Source organism: Peromyscus leucopus, chromosome 7 (assembly GCF_004664715.2).
Source record: "Peromyscus leucopus breed LL Stock chromosome 7, UCI_PerLeu_2.1, whole genome shotgun sequence".
Lineage (NCBI taxonomy): Eukaryota > Metazoa > Chordata > Mammalia > Rodentia > Cricetidae > Peromyscus > Peromyscus leucopus.
The window spans coordinates 84,568,709-84,588,911 of record NC_051069.1 but is presented as its reverse complement, the minus strand read 5'-3'; the positions used below and the strand labels follow the sequence as shown (position 1 = coordinate 84,588,911).

General features: G+C 43.0%; 1 protein-coding gene across 1 annotated transcript in view; it reads right to left on the bottom strand.

Annotated features, from left to right (window-relative positions):
- The window catches only part of Gk5 (glycerol kinase 5), a 69,832-nt gene that overhangs the window by 25,270 nt on the left and 24,359 nt on the right, over positions 1 to 20,203 (bottom strand). Inside the window, exons 6-11 of the mRNA XM_028866017.2 lie at positions 11,229 to 11,304; positions 5,844 to 5,905; positions 5,588 to 5,661; positions 5,307 to 5,367; positions 3,008 to 3,134; positions 1,050 to 1,154 (exon numbers count right to left, since the gene is read on the bottom strand). Coding sequence (XP_028721850.1) covers positions 1,050 to 1,154; positions 3,008 to 3,134; positions 5,307 to 5,367; positions 5,588 to 5,661; positions 5,844 to 5,905; positions 11,229 to 11,304 — 505 coding nt within the window. The remainder of the gene's footprint in view (positions 1 to 1,049; positions 1,155 to 3,007; positions 3,135 to 5,306; positions 5,368 to 5,587; positions 5,662 to 5,843; positions 5,906 to 11,228; positions 11,305 to 20,203) is intronic.

Here is a 20,203-nt window from a genome sequence, read left to right as displayed (position 1 = left end):
AGATCCACCTGCCTCTGCCTCCTCAGCAATGGGATTAAAGGCCTGTGCCACTATGCCTGGCTGTTACTAATGGTTCTTATCCTTTTGTCCTTTTATTTTGCTCACAGCATAGCTCTTCCTATACATTCTGGTGTTTTAGATACTTACATCCTTCTCATCTTCCTTCCTTCCTTCCTTCCTTCCTTCCTTCCTTCCTTCCTTCCTTCCTTCCTTCCTTCCTACCTTCCTACCTTCCTTTCTTCCAAGACTAGATTTTACTATGTAGCTCATGCTGGTCTTGAACATGCTATGTAATGAAAGGGACCTTAAACTCTGCCTCCCAGATGCTAGGACTAAAAGTGTGTATGAGCTGGGTGTGGTGGTGCACACCTTAATCCCAGCACTCAGAAGGCAGAGGCAGGTGGATCTCTGTGAGTTAGAGGACAACATGGTCTAGAGTGAGTTCCAGGACAGCCAGGGCAACACAGAGAAACTCTATCTTGAAAAACCAAAATAAATAAATAAAATAAACAAAAAGCATGTAATGACTATTGTTGTGTGATATTTTGATCATATTCTGACAATAAAGGTTGCTCGGAGTCAGGGCGGAGCTGGCCACTAGATGACCAAAATTAACCATAGAGGTTTTGGTGGACCGAGGACAGACAGGAGACAGGAAGTAGTAGGGCAGGGCTGAGAGAGGATCTCGGCCTTTTTTGGATGGAGGAAGGCAAGAGACAGGAAGTCACTGGTAGCTGCTCTGCTGCCTCTCCATTGTTCAGGTACTTACCCCGTATCTGGTTCCTGACTTTCTATTGATAAAGAATACTTAGACAAACTCTTCAGACTATAGCTTATTCTTTTTCCTTTCAATTCCTAGCCTTAATACCTAGTTTTTACCAACCCAATATATGAAAAAATATATTTGAATACTAGTCTATATTTTCTCCTAGTACATGATACTTTATTTTGGTGTCTCATTGGAATGGTCCATTCTTCATCTATGGATCTAGAACCTGGGCAAACTTAAACCCAAGTCCGGCCTGTGGGTGTTGTTTGCGGTGACTTACCTAATTTCTGAGCCCATATTATGGCGGTGCCCGTGTCTCCTGCATTGCCTTCAGCTAAACACACCACTTCCTGCCCAATCTTCCATCCGATTAGTGGATAAAAGCCTTAGAAAGCAAACAAGCAAACCAACAGTCAGTCACACAGCAAACACACAATGAACTGCAACACCAACCACCACACAAAAGTCTGATACACAAACCACCACCAAGTGCTTACGCACTAAGCCCGCCTGAGTTCAAATCCCAGCCCTCACTAGGTATGATCTTAGCGTTTCGGGACCTTCAGCCTTGGTTATTCCAAGTGAAATGAGGCCTACCCCAGAGAGCTGCTGTGGGCCTAAACAGAGGTGCCCCATAAGGAACAAGCTCAGAGCCTGGCGTACAGTATGTACAAGAACTGTGAAGGGCACGTTCTGCTTTTGTTCTCCTTTGTTTTGCTGTTGCTAGTCTTGTTTCAGGAGCTGGGAATTGAAGTAAGGGTCTGGTGCATGCTAGGTAAATCCTCCACCACTGAACTATATCCCCGGGCCCTGGCTATTAGCTTTTAATACCTACCGGTACATCCATGTCTCTAGACACATGGCAATGGGTATCTGAACTGCAAAATAAAGGTTACTAGAGAGGACTGTGCCAGAGCATTAACTACACTATTTTGTTTATTTTGTAGTCTTCCAGCAAAGTCCTAAGTCAGGACAATGAAATACAGTGACCACCTTCTTCTAGCTTTGACCCCTGCCAGCCTGGGAAAAAGGCCCAGGCTGCAGAGGGAAGGCTGGGAAATGATTTTTAAATGCATCTTTGACAACGCTGAGGATGTAGCTTAGCTGGAAGAGTGCTTGCCTAGCCCACACGAGGCCCTGTGTTCCATCCGAAGCACCATCTAAACCAGGCATGGTGGCAGAGCGATAATCCCAGGTGTGTGTGTGTGTGTGTGTGTGTGTGTGTGTGTGTGTGTGTGTGTAGCCAAGGGGATCGGTGGTTCCAGGTCATCTTTGTCTACATAGCAAGTTCAAGGTCAGTGTGGGCTACATAATAAGACTCGGTCTCCAAAACCTAAAAAGGCCCTAAACACATATTCATCACTAGTTGGCAATTACCACCCCGCAAGTCTCTAACCCATAGAAAAAAGGAAACAGGTTTGTATCCCAAGGCATACGATACTTGCTAGCGTGTGTAAAGGCCTGCGTTTGATTCCCCATTAGCAACATCAAAATCAATTAATCAATGAATAAGTCAATCAGAAAAAGAGAGATTTAGACTTTGATAGTAAAATTTAAACAAATATAGTATGTAATACAAATAAATATTTGGAAAGCTGACCAAAATAGCATAATCTATCTAATATTTTTTCTATGAACAACTTTGGGGTTTTTGGTTTTTTGAGACATTTTTCTATATAGCTCTGGCTATCCTGGAACTCACTCTGCAGAACAGGCTGGCCTTGAACTTGGGAGATCCACTTGCCTCTGCTTCCCAAGTGCTGGGATTAAAGGTGTGCACCACCACCACCACCACCACCACCACCACCACCACCACCACCTGGCAACATCTTTATTTTTAATGCTTCTAATTTAATTCTTTTAATTATTTTAAAGGCAATGGAAATTAATTATCTCTAATAATAATAATATATCAAAGAATATCCTTAACATAAAATGGGAAATTAGAGCCAGGCAGTGGTGGTGCACACCAATCTATACAGAGTGAGATCCAGAACAGGCACCAAAACTACACAGAGAAACCCTGCCTGAGGGGAAAAACAAAGTGTGTGTGTGTGTGTGTGTGTGTGTGTGTGTGTGTGTGTGTGCGCGCGTGCGTGCGTGCGCGCGCGTGCGCGTGAGAGAGAGAGAGAGAGAGAGAGAGAGAGAGAGAGAGAGAGAGTGAGTGTTCGGATATACATCACAAAGAAACACAAGCATTATTTTATCTTAGGAACAAGATACATCCTGATTACTTACCTCCATTACTATGTTGAGGGCTGCTTCCTGTATTAATATCCAAAAATGTCCCAGTTCCCATGGTTAATTTCACATCTCCTGTCTGGAAGCAGCACTCTCCAAACATGGCCGACTGCTGGTCACCAACCTGCCAAGGTGTTCAACTGTGAGATGCACACTCTACCAGCACTTACTTAGTATCGTCCATTTCCCATTTATAGGAGTCTCACGATTACACATTTCACTTACTTTTGTTTTTAGCCATTTCCTTAATTTAAAAATAAACCCCAAAGACAACAGTTGCATAGCTCAGGGTCTCTCTGGACAGCACTTCGGGCAACTGACTAGTCTAAGGGGTGCTGGTGCCAATCTAGTTCATGAGTAATTCCAGGAACGTCAGCATAAAAACTGTACCAAAAAACAATACTTTTTCATTCTCACCTTGGAGGTTTCACTCATTTGTCAAGATCTCATGAATTTCTCTTTTACTAAGAGTGACAGAGGTTATAATAAAGTCAGAAGTCTTAAACCACATGTATTTCCTTTCCTTTTTTTTTTTTTTTCTAGACAGGGTTTCTCTGTGTAGCCTTTGCTGTCCTGGAACTCCCGCTGTACCCAGGCTGGCCTCTGACAACTCAGAGATCCACTTGCCTCTGCCTCCCCAAGTGCCCAAGTGCTGGGATTAAAGGCATGCGCCACCACCGCCCGGCCTAAACTTGTATTTCCTATTTTAAAAGATTTTAATTTTGTTACGATGGCTACATGTAAATACACATAAAGCTGCTCATTTAACTTCCTACAGCACTGGACATCAATCCAGAAGCCTCACATGTGCTGACGAGTTCTCTACACTAAGTCACACTCAGAACTTTTTTTCTTTTTAGGGACAGGCTGCCATGTTCACCAGGGCAGCCTAGACCTCCCCTGGTGCCTCAGCCTCCTGAGTAGCTGAGACTATTAAGCACACACCACTGCAGAGCACTTGCCTTGTCTGCACACAGTCATGGTCACTAGCACCACATTAAACCAAGAAATAAAATAAAAAATAAAAATAGGGTTGGCAGGATGGCTCAGCAGATAAACGCTTCTGCCACTAAACCCGACACTGAGTTTGATTCTTCTGAGGCCAAGCATAGTTGAACATACAACCCCAACACTGCAGAGTCTGACGGGAGGATTTTAAGTTAGAGGCAAGCCTGAACTGATAACAAGATCCTGTCCCCACCACAAAAAAAATTTAAAAAAAATGAAAGCACAGGGGTAGGGGAACACATGGGTGCGACTGAGTGGCTTGCAGAGAATTCAAGGCTAGCCCAAGCTACAGAATAAGACCCTAGCATTAGCAAGTCCACACATTACTATAAAAACAAAATAAATAGCTGGGCAGTGGTGGCACACGCCTTTAATCCCAGCACTCTGTGAGTTCAAGGTCAGCCTGGTCTACAGAGCGAGATCCAGGAAAGGCACAAAGCTACACAGAGAAACCCCGTCTTGGAAAAACCAAAAAATAAAAAAATAAATAAAATAAAGAATCCCCCCCTCTTTAAATTAATCTGAGCCATATCTTAATCTAACACTAAACCTATCCTCAGCAATTATTTTATTTTTATGCTGATATCTACCTGGGCAGTTGTATGCTAAGGGTTTTGTAATCAAATACTTTTATATTTTGGAAGTTGTATTTTGTAATCCAAATACAACTTCCTCCTCTAATATCAATCCCTTATTACTGGTTTGGGCTGTTGTGATGAAATGTAATCTAAGCAGTAGCCCCTCACTGCTTTTAAAACTGCATCAAGAGAAGTAAAATATTACTCAGAACACAGTATCTTTAGAAAATGTACTAGTTGGGAATGGTTACAGAGTACTTCCACCGTAGAAGACTGGCCAGTGGTCCTCCACCCAGAATACAGGGTGGTCCTCCACCCAGAATACAGGGGATGCTTCCCATTATATGCATGACCCTTTCAACTTGAAAGAAAGAAAAGAACTACTAGGCATACTGTCTGTTTCTTCTTCAGTGCTGACATTGAACCCCAGCCTCACCCAGAATGGCAAAAGTTCTAACGCTAACATTGAGAACAGTAGGATCTCACTATGTAGCCCTGGCTGCCCCAGAACTTGCTATGTAGATTGGGCTGGCTTTGAACTCACAAAGATCTATCTTCTTGTGCCCCTGAGTACTGGGATTAAAGCCATGAGCCGCCACACCTGGCTCAGGCTTTAGTTTTAGTCTACGAAGACCTCTGTTTCTCTTAAAGCCAGTTCCCAACTATTCAAACATATTCATTTAGTCTTTACCCCCATGTCGTCTACTTACCAAGGCAACAACTGGTATAGGCACACCAAATATCTCTTCATCCACTGATCCAAAATTATAGCTTCAAATAAGATGGATGGAAGAGTTAATTGTGGCTCTGGACACATTCATTCTAAAATCCAGCAAACTGCTTTTCACACAGGCCACAACATTAGAGAACCCGATGCAGAAGCAGCAAATGGGTGAACGAAACACAAAGCAAAACAAAGCATCCCTTCCCCAGCAAAGCAGAGAGATTTCAAAGGCAGTTCTACAGGTCTGTGTCTGGTGCTCACATTTACCTTGTGTCCTTCACAGGAGGCAGGATCGAGAGCGGTATGGAAACTATGGAGGTCATGAGCTTGCTCCAACACATCTGGGCATGAAAATAGGGCGTCAGGATATGCAAGCTGGAATGCCTCACACCTCTACCCACATCGAGAAAACATCACATTGTACACAATAAATAGGACTGTCAACCACAATCAGTTAAAAAAAGAATCTAGCCTAAATTACAGAAAAAACTGCTGATTCAAAAAAGAAGATAAAAGTCTTTACCCCAAATGGATCAAAAAATCCAGTTGTACTGGCATTTGAATAATCCGTGGCATACGAAGAACCTAAATTTACATTAGAAATAACACATTTATTATCAGGTAATATAAATCATCTAACCTTGGTGTACAATCTAGACTTTTGTCTGCCTTCAAATTCATCCTAAAATGAATCTTTGCTACATTCAAGTTTCCAGGAAAATTCCCACTAAATCTTTATGAACCTTTATAGTTTTTTACTTTAAGACTCTATTTAAAATTCTCCAAATTACAATTAGTGTATGTGTGTGTATCAGTCACAGCACACAGCGAAGACAAGAGGGTGACTTCAAGTGTCTGCTCGCTCTCTCCACCATGGGTCCCCGGGATCAGATTTGGTCCTCAGGCTTGGCAGCGGGTGTCTCACCAGCCACCGTCCCCTTCCCAATGCACACCACTGTCTTCATATGGAGGCCAGAAGACAACTTTATGGAGTCGGTTATCGCTACCATGTGGGCTCTAGGGATTGTCTCAGGGCATCAGGCTTGGCAGTCGGCATCCTTACCGGCTAAGCCATCTCACCAGTCCCTGAACGTTACAAAAGCAATTTTATAGATAAAACCTTAGGATCCTGAGTTTTTGTTTTTTTTTTCTTTCACTTTTTTGTTTTGGTTTCTCTGTGTAGCTTTGGAGCCTGTCCTCGAACTTGCTCTGTAGATCAGGCTGGCCTCGAACTCACAGAGATCTGCCTGCCTCTGCCTCCTGAGTGCTGGGATTAAAGGAGTGTGCCACCATGGCCCGGCTAGGATCTTCAGTTTTAAGGGAAAAGGTGTAGAGATGTTAAGTTAACTGCCCCAACCCCCTACTCCCCCGGCAAAGTCTATCCAAGTACAGTGTTATCACTGTTTTATTTATTTTTCAAAATTTAAAGTTATATTTACTTTTTCCATGTGTAATAGTGTTTCGCCTGCATGTATGTCCGTGCACCACATGCATGCCTGGTGCCCTTGGGAGTCAGAAGAGGGCATTGGGTTCCCTGGAACTGGAGTTCAGAATGGTTGTGAGCCAACATGTGGATCTTTGGTAATTAATAGCTAAGCCACCTCTTCATCCCCTTAAATTATTTTTTTTAAGTTAGTGTAGCATGAATCTTAGAAGTTCTTATTAATGAAAATAAACCCGGAGCTGGGCATTGGGGTGAATGCTGGAAGATCAGAGAAGCAGAACAAGCCACAGCCACCTCACCTCACCAATTCCTCAGCTGCTCCTGTTTCTTCAGACTGGAAACTTCTGGATCTCAGCTGAACTGTGCTGCTCAAAAGCCTAAAAGCTTAACCAGCTCTAGTTCCTCATCCTCACGCCTTAAATACCTTTCTGCTTTCTGCCATCACTTCCTGGGATTAAAGGCTCTTGTTACCAGCCTGGCTGTTTCCAGTGTGGTCTTGAACTCACAGAGATCCGGATGGATCTCTGCCTCTTGAGTGATAGGATTAAAGGCGTGTGTGCCACCATTTTCTGGCCTCTATATCTAGTGGCTGTTCTGTTCTCTGACCCCAGATAAGTTTATTAGGGTGCACAATATTTTGGGGAACACAATACCACCACAAGCTAGCACACAAATCCATGTGTTTCATTATGGCATTTTCATATATGTTATTGTACTTTATGCTAATGTTATTGTGCTTTATGCTAATTTGTCTTGCCCCCTATGTGCCACACCCATTTTAACTTTTCCCTTCCTTCCCCTAGACAGACGGCCCTTTGGAGTGGATGTCACATGTATTCCACCACCCTCTGTTCCCATCCCTGAAAAAAATCTCTTCCTTCTCTCCCATGATCCTCCGGTTTAATGACCCAGATCTCTCTCTCTCACACACACACACACACACACACACACACACACACACACACACGTACTTAAATATAGACTCCACATATGAGAGATAATGTGGTATCTTTTCTTCTAAGTCTGGCTTATCTCACTTAACATGATTTCCAGCTCCATTCATTTTCCTGCAAATGTAATGACTCCTTTTTTCTTTTAACAGCTGAATAAAACTGCATTTTATGTTTGTACCACATTTTTCTTGTATTGATTATGTGTTGGTGGACTTCTAGGCTGGTTTCCTTTCTTGGCTATACAATAGGACAATAAACATAGATGTGTAGGCATCTCTGTGGCATGCTTAGAGTCCTCCAGTTATATACCTGAGTGGTATGGCCAGGTCCTGTGGTAATTGTCTTTTTACTTGTTGAGAAGCCTCCTTGCTGGTTTCCATCGTGGCTGCGCAAGCTCATATTCCCAGGAGCAGCAGTGAAGAAGGGCTCCTCTTCCCACATCCTCACAAGCATGTGCTGCCACTTACTTCTTGTGTTTTTGTTTTTGTTTTATTTTGAGACAGGGTCTCTCTCTATTGCCTTGGATGTTCTGGAACTTGCTATGTAGACAAGGCTGGCCTTGAACTCACACAGAGTCACTTGCCTCTGCCTCCCAAATGCAGGGATTAAAGGCTTGAGCCACCATACCTGGCTTTATTTATCTTCTTGATGACAGCCATTCTGATCTGGGCAAGATGGAATTCAAAGCAGTTTCAGCGTGCATTTCCCTCATGACTAAAATACTGGACACTTTTTAAAATAACTATTGGGCATTTCTATTTCTTCCTTAAGATGACTGAGGGGTTTGTGTTTAATTTTTACATTCTTTAAATATTCAGATATTAATCACTGGTCTGATGTGTAGGTGGCAAAGATTCCCCACCCCCAACTCTTTAGGGTGTTTATTTAAATGACTGTTTCCTTCACTGTGCAGAAATTTTTCATTTCGAGCAATCCTATTCACCAATTATTGGGATTATTCCTATGCTAATAGAGTCCTTTCCAGAAAGTCCTTGCCAAGAACATGTCCTGATGCATTTTGCCTTAAGATCCTTTTTCTTTTTAAGGTTTATTTTCTTTTTTTAATCTGTGTATGTGCCTACATGTATGAAGGTGTCCACAAAGGCCAGAAAAGAGCGTGGGATCCCAGGAGCCAGTGTTACAGACAATTGTTAGCCACCTGAAATATAGAGAACCAAACTCGAGTCTTCTGGAAGAGCAATAGCAAATATTCTTAACCACTGAGCCATCTCTCCAGCCCAAAATAATCTGTTTTTTTTTTTTGTTTGTTTGTTTGTTTTGTTTTGTTTTTTTGAGACAGGATCTCTCTATGTAGTCCTGGCTGTCCTGGAGCTTGCTCTGTAGACCAAGCTGGCCTCTAATTCAAGGAAATCAGCCTGCCCCTACCTCCTGAGTGATGGAATTAAATGGGATGGGTGGCATGCCACCACCACACCCAACTGTCTTGTGTTATTTTTATTTTTGTTTTGAGACAGAGTCTGATGTTGTAGCTCTAGCTGGGCTAGAACTTGCTATGTAGACCAGGCTGGTCTTGAAACTCAAAGATCCACCTGCCTCTGATTCACAAGTGCAGGGACTACAGGAATGCATCACCATCTCCAGCTAGGATTGTTTTCTTCTAGTTCTGTGATGAAGAATGTCACTGAGTGCTGAGGACACAACTCAATAAATGTGTCTGCCACCCTGCCTCTGGCCCCACACGGTGGACAGAGAACACTGACTCCAGCAGCTTGTCCACTGGCTCCCATGGTGCATCACTACAATGTTCCTAGTTAATTCTCTGCTTGGCCACACACTTGCTCTCTTCTTTCTGCCCCATCAGTATGAAGGCCTGGCTGGTTTACTGTGCTGGACAAGACGGATTCCTTCCTCTCATAAAATGTACTCTTTCCTGTATTCTTATGACTGAGACTTTCTTCCTCTTCGGTGTATGGTATCCCTTGATACATCTTCTGTATCACCGGCTTGAAAGTCAAGGACAGCCTGAGCCTGGCTGTCCTTGAAATAAATGTCCTTGTTTCTCCATCATCTGTAAAAGGTAGCTTTGCCGGGCATAGCACTCTTGGCTGGCTGTTTGTACTTTCCGGGCTTGAAAGCATCATCATTCCACGCTGGACTCCACAGGGCAATGTGATGACATTCATATGTGTCTGCTTTTGTGAGTGAGGTGGCTTTTCTCCTGACAGCTTTCGGTGTTCTTCGCTCTGTGTTTTGGCATTTTGACTATACCATGAAAAGGTTCTTCTTTGGACTACCTATGTGGGGTTCTCGGCACCCCTTCTATTGGACATTCATTTCTTCTCTTGATTTAGGAAATTCTCTGCTATAATTTCTTCGAATAGATGCTGCTTTTTAGTATTTGTCTCTTTATCCCATGAAAGTTTAGCTTGGGACTCCCGATCACACCCCAGATTTTCTGGACGTTGTGGTCATATTTGTTCGTTGTTTTTTTGTTTTGTTTTTTTTTTCCCTTCTTGGGGTCTGGCTGTGGTACTCTGTAAACTCTGCCCTCTTTTCCTTTTATTCTTTCTTCCAGTTGGTTAGATACATTGGTGAAACTTTCCACTGTATTTCTTATTTGATTCACTGAGTTTTTCATTTCCAACATTTCTATTTGTTGTTTTTCAGAATATCAATTTTCCTACTGGACTCTGCCTTCATGTAGTCATCCAGATGGCTGATGTTTTCTTTAAAAATGCTGACCTGGAATTCAATTAATCTGCTTGCTTGTATCCTCTTTCCTGCCATCCATCTTTTTTTTTTTTTTTTTTTTTTTTTAACCAATAAACTTGAACTCTTCCCCTCACATTTTACCTCCTTCACTACCTTTGATGAAGTTTAGTCATTGAGAAGTTATGGTCTTCTGAAGGAGTCATGTTGCTTTATCATGATGCTTTGGTTCTCTGTTGCAATTTGCCTAGCCCCTCCCATTTTATCTGGGGATTTTCTTAACCAGCCAGCTCTTGAAGGCTCCATCCCCAGTATGAGTCAGTGAAAGGAACACACAGTGCTTGTGGACGTGCCTAACCTTCCCCTACTTCTCGGGGAGCTGCGGGGCCCAAGCTGTGCTCAGCCTCTGCACTGTCCATCTCTGTCTCTACCCTTGTGGGCTTCCTTCTATTTCCTCTGTAGGTTTCTGAAGCTCTTTCTCTCTTTGGAACCAAGTCTATTTCTTCTTATTCTGACTCTTTCACTATCACGTATGTGAGTGCTGCTTCTAGCCCCCCATCTTACCTGGGAGTCTTATTTTAGCACTCTGAAATCAACACTGTTCCCCAAGTCTTAGACTTTGAAGTTTCATCAGCATCTTTAAGCCGTCTTCCTCTTCCAAAAGAAACGGAAATACAGCTAGCTTTATTGCAACATGTAGTTACTAGTGTGCCAAAACAGCAGGGCGTTTGGGATATGGAAAGAAAAAAGCGTGGTAGAAGTAATTCCTACTCTCTTTTAGGCAACTCTGGTCCCTCAGTCTCATTTTGATCAACTGCAACAGGCCGGTGACGTTCTTTACCTTTTGTGAGCTTGTGTAAGAGCCAAGTGTCAATAGTCCCAAAGCAGCAGTTGTCTTCCTCAACTGCCTTCTGCACCTGGGAGACAGAAGAAGGTTTAGTCAACTCAAACTGACCTCAGTATCAAGCACATGAAAAAATACAGACCAATGGATACACTGTAATCTCAATTATGAAAAATGCACCCAGAAAGATGATTTCTAGAATATATTCCAAAAGATTTTAATTATCAGTGAATGGGATTTAGAAGGGAGTACCTCCTATCATCTATGTGGTCCACTAACAAATTTTAGTTCTACATCAACACATATTTTTCTTAAAAAAAAGAGAGCATGCATATTTTTAATTTAAATACACAAATATACTAGTATGACCTAAAGAAGTAATATTACACTATGGCTCAAGGGCTAAATCCATCCTATTGCCTATTTTTTAAAAAATGTTTATCCACCCCTGCACAACTGGTCAAACTACAGAGAGAACAGCCGACTGTGGTGTGCACAACCCGTTTGATACAACACGACCCTACATGTAATTCTCAGGGAACATTGCGGAAGAGGGGTTGGGAAGACTCAGAGAACCAGAGGACCGAGACATCTACTGCAGAGAGTGTGTCTTTTCTACAGGACAGGGCAGGAAACCACAACAATACGGTCACCTAAGGAAGATCGGCATGACAATGGCACTGTATGCCTACGTGGATGGGGGAAATCTCACAGTCCCCACGCCTAGATGAAGAGCTACACACGCTGGCTGTCGAGAAAGGAAGAATCAGTATTCTCTGGGCACGAGTCCCCTGAAAGGTTATCTAATCCCAAGTGGTGAGCCCTAAATACATGCACAATCATATGTACTTATATGTATGTGCATATGTAATGTCTATTACAATAATACAGAAGAGGGCATGAATTTGAGACGAGTGAAAAGGACATGGGAAGAGTCAGAGGGAAGAGAGGCAGGGGTAGAAATGATGTAAACAATGATGTCTGAAATTCTCAAATAACAACAACAAAAACAACACTTTTAGACTTAAAAACGAGGAGGGAAGAAGGGGAGAGAAACAGCTCAGTGGCTAAGAGAACTTCCTGAGACACACACACACCAGGCACTCCTGAGGCGCTCATTCACAACCACCTGGAACCCCAAGCCCTAGGGGATGCAATGTGCTTTTCTGGCCTCCACAAGTACCCACATGGGGCACAAGTGTGTGTGAGAGCGCGAACACGCGCACGCACGCACGCACACACACACACACACACACACACACACACACACACACACACACGCCCCTAGGGGCAGTGGAAAAGTTCTCAACACAAAAGGTTTCCACACATCACATCAAAAGGAGCTCGGGGCACTGAATGGCTTCTCAGGAAAGCGATAGAAAGAAGACTAACCTGTCGGTCTGTGTCATCATTTCCTAAGATAGTTTTTTTATAAGGTCACTCACGTTCTCCCCCTTTCCTGATGACTGCAGCCTAAAGGGATGTGTAAGTGCCAGGGAATGGGAGGAACTTTATAGATTTGTGGTGATATTGTGTTCCCCAAAATATTGTGCACCCTAATAAACTTATCTGGGGTCAGAGAACAGATCAGCCACTAGATACAGAGGCCAGAAAATGGTGGCACACACGCCTTTAATCCTAGCATTCCAGAGGCAGAGATCCGCCTGGATCTCTGTGAGTTCAAGGCCACACTGGAAACAGCCAGGCATGGTGACACACACCTTTAATCCCAGAAAGCCAGCCTTTAATCCCAGGAAGTGATGGCAGAAAGCAGAAAGGTATATAAGGCGTGAAAACCAGGAACTAGGCAGGTTAAGCTTTTAGGCTTTTGAGTAGGACAGTTCAACGGACAGCCATCCAGTCTGAGGAAACAGGATCAGCTGAGGAATTGGCAAGATGAGGTGGCTGTGGCTTGTTCTGCTTCTCTGATCTTCCAGCATTCACCCCAAAAACTGGCCTTGGGTTTGTTTTATTAATAAGACTCTCCCATGCTCATGGGTAGGTAGGATTAACATAGTAAAAATGGCAATCTTACCAAAAGCAATCTACAGATTCAATGCAATCCCCATCAAAATCCCAACACAATTCTTCACAGACTTGGAAAGAAAAATACTCAACTTTATATGGAAAAACAAAAGACCCAGGATAGCTAAAAGAATCCTATATGATAAAGCAACCCTTGGAGGCATCACCATCCCGGACCTCAAACTCTACTATAGAGCCATAGTAATAAAAACAGCTTGGTACTGGTATAAAAACAGACATACGGACCAATGGAATCGAATTGAAGACCCTGACATTAATCCATGCACATATGAACACCTGGTTTTTGACAAAGGAGCCAAAACTATACAATGGAACAAAGAAAGTATCTTCAACAAATGGTGCTGGCATAACTGGATGTCAATATGTAAAAGATTACAAATAGATCCATATCTGTCACCATGCACAAAACTCAAGTCCAAGTGGATCAAAGACCTAAACATAAATCCAGATACACTAAACTTAATAGAAAAGAAAATAGGAAGCACTCTTGAACGCATTGGCACTGGAGACCATTTCCTAAATAAAAACACCGACAGCACAGACCCTGAGCACAACCATTAATAAATGGGACCTCTCAAAACTGAGAAGCTTTTGCAGGGCAAAAGACACAGTCAATAAGACAAAAAGACAGCCAACAGATTGGGAAAAGATCTTCACCAATCCCACATCTGACAGAGGATTGATCTCCACAATATATAAAGAACTCAAGAAACTAGACATCAGAGCACTGAACAGTCCAATTAAAAAATGGGCTAAAGAGCTAAACAGAGAATTCACAAAACAAGAACTACAAATGGCTGAAAGACATTTAAAGAAATGCTCAACATCCTTAATCATCAGAGAAATGCAAATCAAAACGACTCTGAGATACCACCTTACACCTGTTAGAATGGCTAAGATCAAAAACACCAATGACAACCAATGTTGGAGAGGATGTGGAGCAAAGGGAACACTCCTCCACTGTTGGTGGGAATGTAAACTTGTACAACCACTGTGGAAATCAGTATGGCGGTTTCTCAGAAAATTAGGAATCGAACTACCTCAAGATCCAGCCATACCACTCTTGGGCATATACCCAAAGAATGCTGATACATACCATAAAGATACATGCTCATCTATGTTCATAGCAGCACTATTTGTAATAGCCAGAACCTGGAAACAGCCTAGATGCCCATCAACGGAAGAATGGATGAAAAAAATGTGGTACATATACACAATGGAGTACTACTCAGCAGAGAAAAACAATGAAAGCATGAAATTTGCAGGCAAATGGATGGAACTAGAAAAAATCATCCTGAGTGAGGTAACCCAAACCCAGAAAGACAGTTATGGTATGTACTCACTCATTGGTGGATTCTAGATATAAAATGAACAATCAGACCACAACCCATAGAACCATAAAGGCTATATATATATATATATATATAGCATGGAGGTCCCTAGGACGACTGTGGCTTATAATAAATTTCAGTTTTACTCAATTATTGAAAAAAAATAGCCAAATGAATAGAAACACATGAACTATGAACCAAAGGCTGAGGGGCTCCCAGCTGGATCAGGCCCTCTGAATAGGTGAGACAGTTGATTGGCTTGATCAGTTTGGGAGGCATCTAGGCAGTGGGACCAAGTCCTGTGCTCAATGCATGAATTGGCTGTTTGAAACCAGGAACTTATGCAGGGACACTTGGCTTAGTCTGGGCGGAAGGGACTGGACCTCCCTGGACTGAGTCTACCAAGTTGATCACAGTCCTCGGGGAGGACTTGTCCTGGAGGAGGTGGGAATGGAGGATGGGCTGGGGGTAAGGGGAGGGCGTGGGAGGGGGGAGAATAGGGGAACCCATGGCTGATATGTAGAATTGAATGGTATTGTAAAATAAAAAATATATATCACAAATAAAATAAAAAAAAATAAAAAAATAAAAAAAAAAAAAAAAAAAAAAAAAAAAAAAAAAAAAAAAGATTCATGCTACACAGATCCCCTGCAGATGAATGCTGGATCATTGCCAGACCATAGGTAGGTGGGAAACCCACACCTGGGTATTATTTCTTTGATCAAAATGTTAATTACCATTTGTTTTGTTTCTGTGGGGCTAAGGATAGACCACGAAGCCTCAGACAGGCTAATCAAGTGTTCTGGCACTAAATTACACTCCCCCTCCCCCCACACACCTTTGCTCTGGGGCTGGTGATTGAACCCAGTCCTTGGCTATACCAAGCAAATATTTAATCATCTGAGTTACATCTCCAGCTCTAAGCCATTTTTTTTTTGTGATATATATTTTTTTATTTTACAATACCATTCAGTTCTACATATCAGCCATGGGTTCCCCTATTCTCCCCCCTCCCATGCCCTCCCCTTACCCCCAGCCCACCCTCCATTCCCACCTCCTCCAGGACACGTCCTCCCCCGAGGATTGTGATCAACTTGGTAGACTCAGTCCAGGGAGGTCCAGTCCCTTCTTCCCAGACTAAGCCAAGTGTCCCTGCATAAGTTCCTGGTTTCAAACAGCCAACTCATGGAATGAGCACAGGACTTGGTCCCACTGCCTAGATGCCTCCCAAACTGATCAAGCCAAACAACTGTCTCACCTATTCAGAGGGCCTGATCCAGCGGGAGCCCCTCAGCCTTTGGTTCATAGTTCATGTGTTTCCATTCATTTGGCTATTTTTTTTCAATAATTGAGTAAAACTGAAATTTATTATATGCCACAGTCGCCCTAGGGACCTCCATGCTATATATAGAGCCTCTATGGTTCTATGGGTTGTGGTCTGATTGTTCTTTATTTTATATCTAGAATCCACCAATGAGTGAGTACATACCATAACTGTCTTTCTGGGTTTGGGTTACCTCACTCAGCATGATTTTTTCTAGTTCCATCCATTTGCCTGCAAATTTCATGCTTTCATTGTTTTTCTCTGCTGAGTAGTACTCCATTGTGTATATGTACCACATTTTTTCCATCCATTCTTCCGTTGATGGGCATCTAGGTTGTTTCCAGGTTCTGGCTATTACAAATAGTGCTGCTATGAACATAGATGAGCATGTATCTTTATGGTATGTATCAGCATTCTTTGGGTATATGCCCAAGAGTGGGATGGCTGGGTCTTGAGGTAGTTCGATTCCTAATTTTCTGAGAAACCGCCATACTGATTTCCACAGTGGTTGTACAAGTTTACATTCCCACCAACAGTGGAGGAGTGTTCCCTTTGCTCCACATCCTCTCCAACATTGGTTGTCATTGGTGTTTTTGATCGCTCTAAGCCATTTTTAAAGATCTATTTTTATTTTACATGGACGAGTGCTTGCTTGCCTGAACGGGCATATGTGCCTGGAATCTATCCATAGAGGCCAGAAAAGAGCGTTGGATTCCCAGGAACTGGAATTACAGCCGGTTATGAACCATCAAATGGATGCTGGGATCTGAACCCCGGTCCTCTGCAAGGCAGAAGTGCATCTGATCATGGAGCCATCACCTCTCCAGTTCCCCCACTTTTTTAACGGCTAAAACCTCAAACGAAGCTTTGAGAAATGGCAGTATCATAGGTGATGAAGTTTGTCCAAGGCAATTACTATTAACTGAAAACTTTACTCAAATACCCTAACAGCTATCGTTGGTGCGGACAGCTTTCACTGTCGGCTTGACACAACCTAGAATCATCTGTAAAGAGAGTGTCACCGAGGGACTGTCTAGATGAGGTGGACGTGCCTGTGGAGGAGATGTTTGATTACCTTGATTGATGTAGGAAGGCTCAGCCTAAAAGAGGGCTCCGACACGCCCTGTTTGGGTCCGTCTATAAACACAGAGAAAGTACCAGGTTTGGTGGTGCACACCTTAGTCCAAGCGCTTGAGGCAGAGGCAGGTGAATCTCTGTGATTTCTAGGCCAGCCTGGTCTTTATAGAGAGTTCCAGGACAGCCAGAATTAGAGAGGCCCTGTCTTAAAAAAAACCAAAACACCAAAGCAGGAGAGAAAGTGTGCTAGGTCCTGGCAAAGCTTCCTGCCTTCTTTGTCCTGGGTTCCTGATGAAGGCTGCCAAGGGACCAGACTTCTCCAGCTGCTGCCATGCAGCTCCCCTGCTCTGATGGACTGGAACCTGGAACCACGAGCTGGAATAAACGCTTTCTGCCATAAGTTGTATTTGTCAGGGTATTTCACCACAGTAACTGGACATAAACTCAGACAGTTGCCTTGGCAACTTCAGACAGTCTCTATGAATGAAAAACTCAATACTGTTGGTTTAAAATTAGTGAGGAATTTGTGTCATGATATTGAAAAGAACATATATTTTATGACAAAAATTATATAAAATTCAAATTTTAGAATCTCTAAGTAAAGTCTGAATCGAATCCAGCTGTGTTTGTTCAAGCTGCAACAGCTGAGCAGCTATGACAAAGGTCCTCAGAACCTAACACAGTATTCTCCAGCCATTCAGCACAACAGCAGGCCAAAAGCATGCCACAGGAAAAAAAGGTATCAGAATGCCTTTAAACCAGATAATATAAAAGTTGAAATTCTGGATATTATTAGTAGACTACAAAATAATTTCCTAAAACATGGTTTACCTCAACTCATCTGTCCAAGCTGCCCCTCCACCTCACCTCTAACTCATTCCTCAGCACCCTACAGGGACCCCCATGTGGCCACTGTCTCGGCCACTGCTTCTCTACTGGACTTCCACATGCCCATGGGCATTCGTACTTTTTATTATTTATATTTATTAGGTGTGGTACATGTGTGGGTACATGTCTGTACACATGCAGTCTGACATCTACACATGTGTATATGAGGTGAGGCCAGAGGTTGGCATCAATTATCTTTCTCCACTTTTTTTGAGACACAACACTAACTGAACCTGGAGCTCACCGATCCGGCTAGACCGGCTGGTCAGAGAGCGCTGCCCGTCTCCACTGCCTACCCCAGTGCTGGGACAGCAGATGTGTGCCACAGTGCCGAGCTTTTATATGGGTGCTCAGGATCTGAACTCAGATCCTTCTGCCGTATGGTAAGAACTTCACCAACTAAGCCATCTTCATTTATATTTAAAACCCCCACATTTGGGAGTTTTCTTTGGGCAAAGAGCAGAAATTAAAGAAGAAAAACTTAAGTAAATAGCTAAAATAAAAATAACATCAAATGGAAACAAAAGAAATTACATTTTGGTAATAGAAATGATCCATGAAAGGAAAATGATACACGGTCCAAAATGAGTGCCATTTGGAAGTTATCTACCATGATTAGTTTTTGAAATGGAATCTCACTGTACTGCCCAGTTGATCTCTGGGGCTCCCATGAGCCTCCAGCACCAATCTCCCATGATGCTCGGGTAACAGGTACACACCACCACACCCGAGTCTATTCCAAATATTTTGATGATTACATTCCAGAGTCTACCACTTAAACACAAAGTATTTTAAAGTAATATCTTACTTAGAACTGCTAGGTCAAATTTTTATTCTAAAATTGTTTCAATATACAACTTTAAAGAAAAAAATGGAATGCTTTATGAATTTGCTTATCAAATTTCATGCAGGGGGCATGCTGATTTTCTCAGGACTGCTACAGTAAAGTGTGACACACCAAAGTGGGCCCACATACAACGTTCTTCACACACCAAAGGTGGCCGGGATCAACGGGGGGGGGGGGGGTCGGGGGTCCTTCCTTCTTTCTCTTTCGAAAAGCAACCATTTATTAGAACAAATACAAGGGTATGAAACGTGGGAAAGAGGGGGAAAGGGAGGAGAGTGACGTCAGAATTGATTGTCAGCTGGAGAAAGACATAAACGTCTATTTTTTTAAAGCATTTACATTTAAAATGCAGATACATGCATACATCACTTATCCTTTAAAGAAATCAAAAGCAGACTAAAGTTTGACTAAAATAAAACCAAGAAATGCAACCAAAACTCCCCCACAAACCAAAAAAGTCCAGAGAGAATTCCATGTCTCACTTCCATTCAGACCCTGGCTCCAAGGTATGCCCGCTTCCTCCTCAGAAGAGCACAATGCCGAGGCAACCCAGCCTCTAGGCTCTCAATTGGGGATTTTCTAATTCAGAAAAAATACCAGGGCACACGAGTGCACACCTACAACCCCAGCATTTTGGAGGTAGAGGCAGAAGAAATCAGGTGTTCAATTCCTCACTGATCCATCAGGGCTGACATCACAGGACAAACAGCTGTCCTGAAAACTAGAAACCCAGGTAAACATGAAGAAGAGCTTCTCCTGCAGTAGGAGCCAGGGAGGAAGGCAGACAGATCGGCTGATGAACTGCTGCAGAATGTAAGACAAGAACCAACGCCCAGGACCCTGGTCTTTGAGGTTGAGCTCTTGGCAGGGGGGATGAAGTAATCACTGTGAAACAAGCCCAGATTGTGCTGTACTCCTTAAAATTGGTCTGCAATCAAAAACAACAACAACCAACCAAACAAACAAACAAAAACATCGGCTCTGCAGAGCCGGACCAACTTTGGTTTTACCTGAGCCTAGTTCAGTCCCCTGTAGCATGCCTGACTCACCCAAAGAGCTGAGTTCCTGTGACGGTCACAGGCCAGGACACACACTCACTAAAAGACTGACAGGAAATGGGAAGGTTGTAGTGTTTCCCCGTCATGAATGTCATTCCATCATCTCCCCAATGTAGCCAAGGCTAGCTTCAAGCTTACTGTCAGTCTCCTGCCTCAGCCTTCCAATTGCTGGGGTTACAGGTGTGCATCATCATGCTCAGCTGTGTGGTGATATTTTATTTGTGCTGAAATATGATTTTATGTGTATGTTAATAAATAAAGTTTGCCTGGAGATCAGGGGTCATAGCGAGCCATTGAGCAGAGTCAGGCAGTGGTAGCACATGCCCTTAACCCGATCACATGGCAGGCAGAGTTTCTGGAGGTCTGTGTAGACAGACAGTGAGGAGGAAGTCATGTGGTTG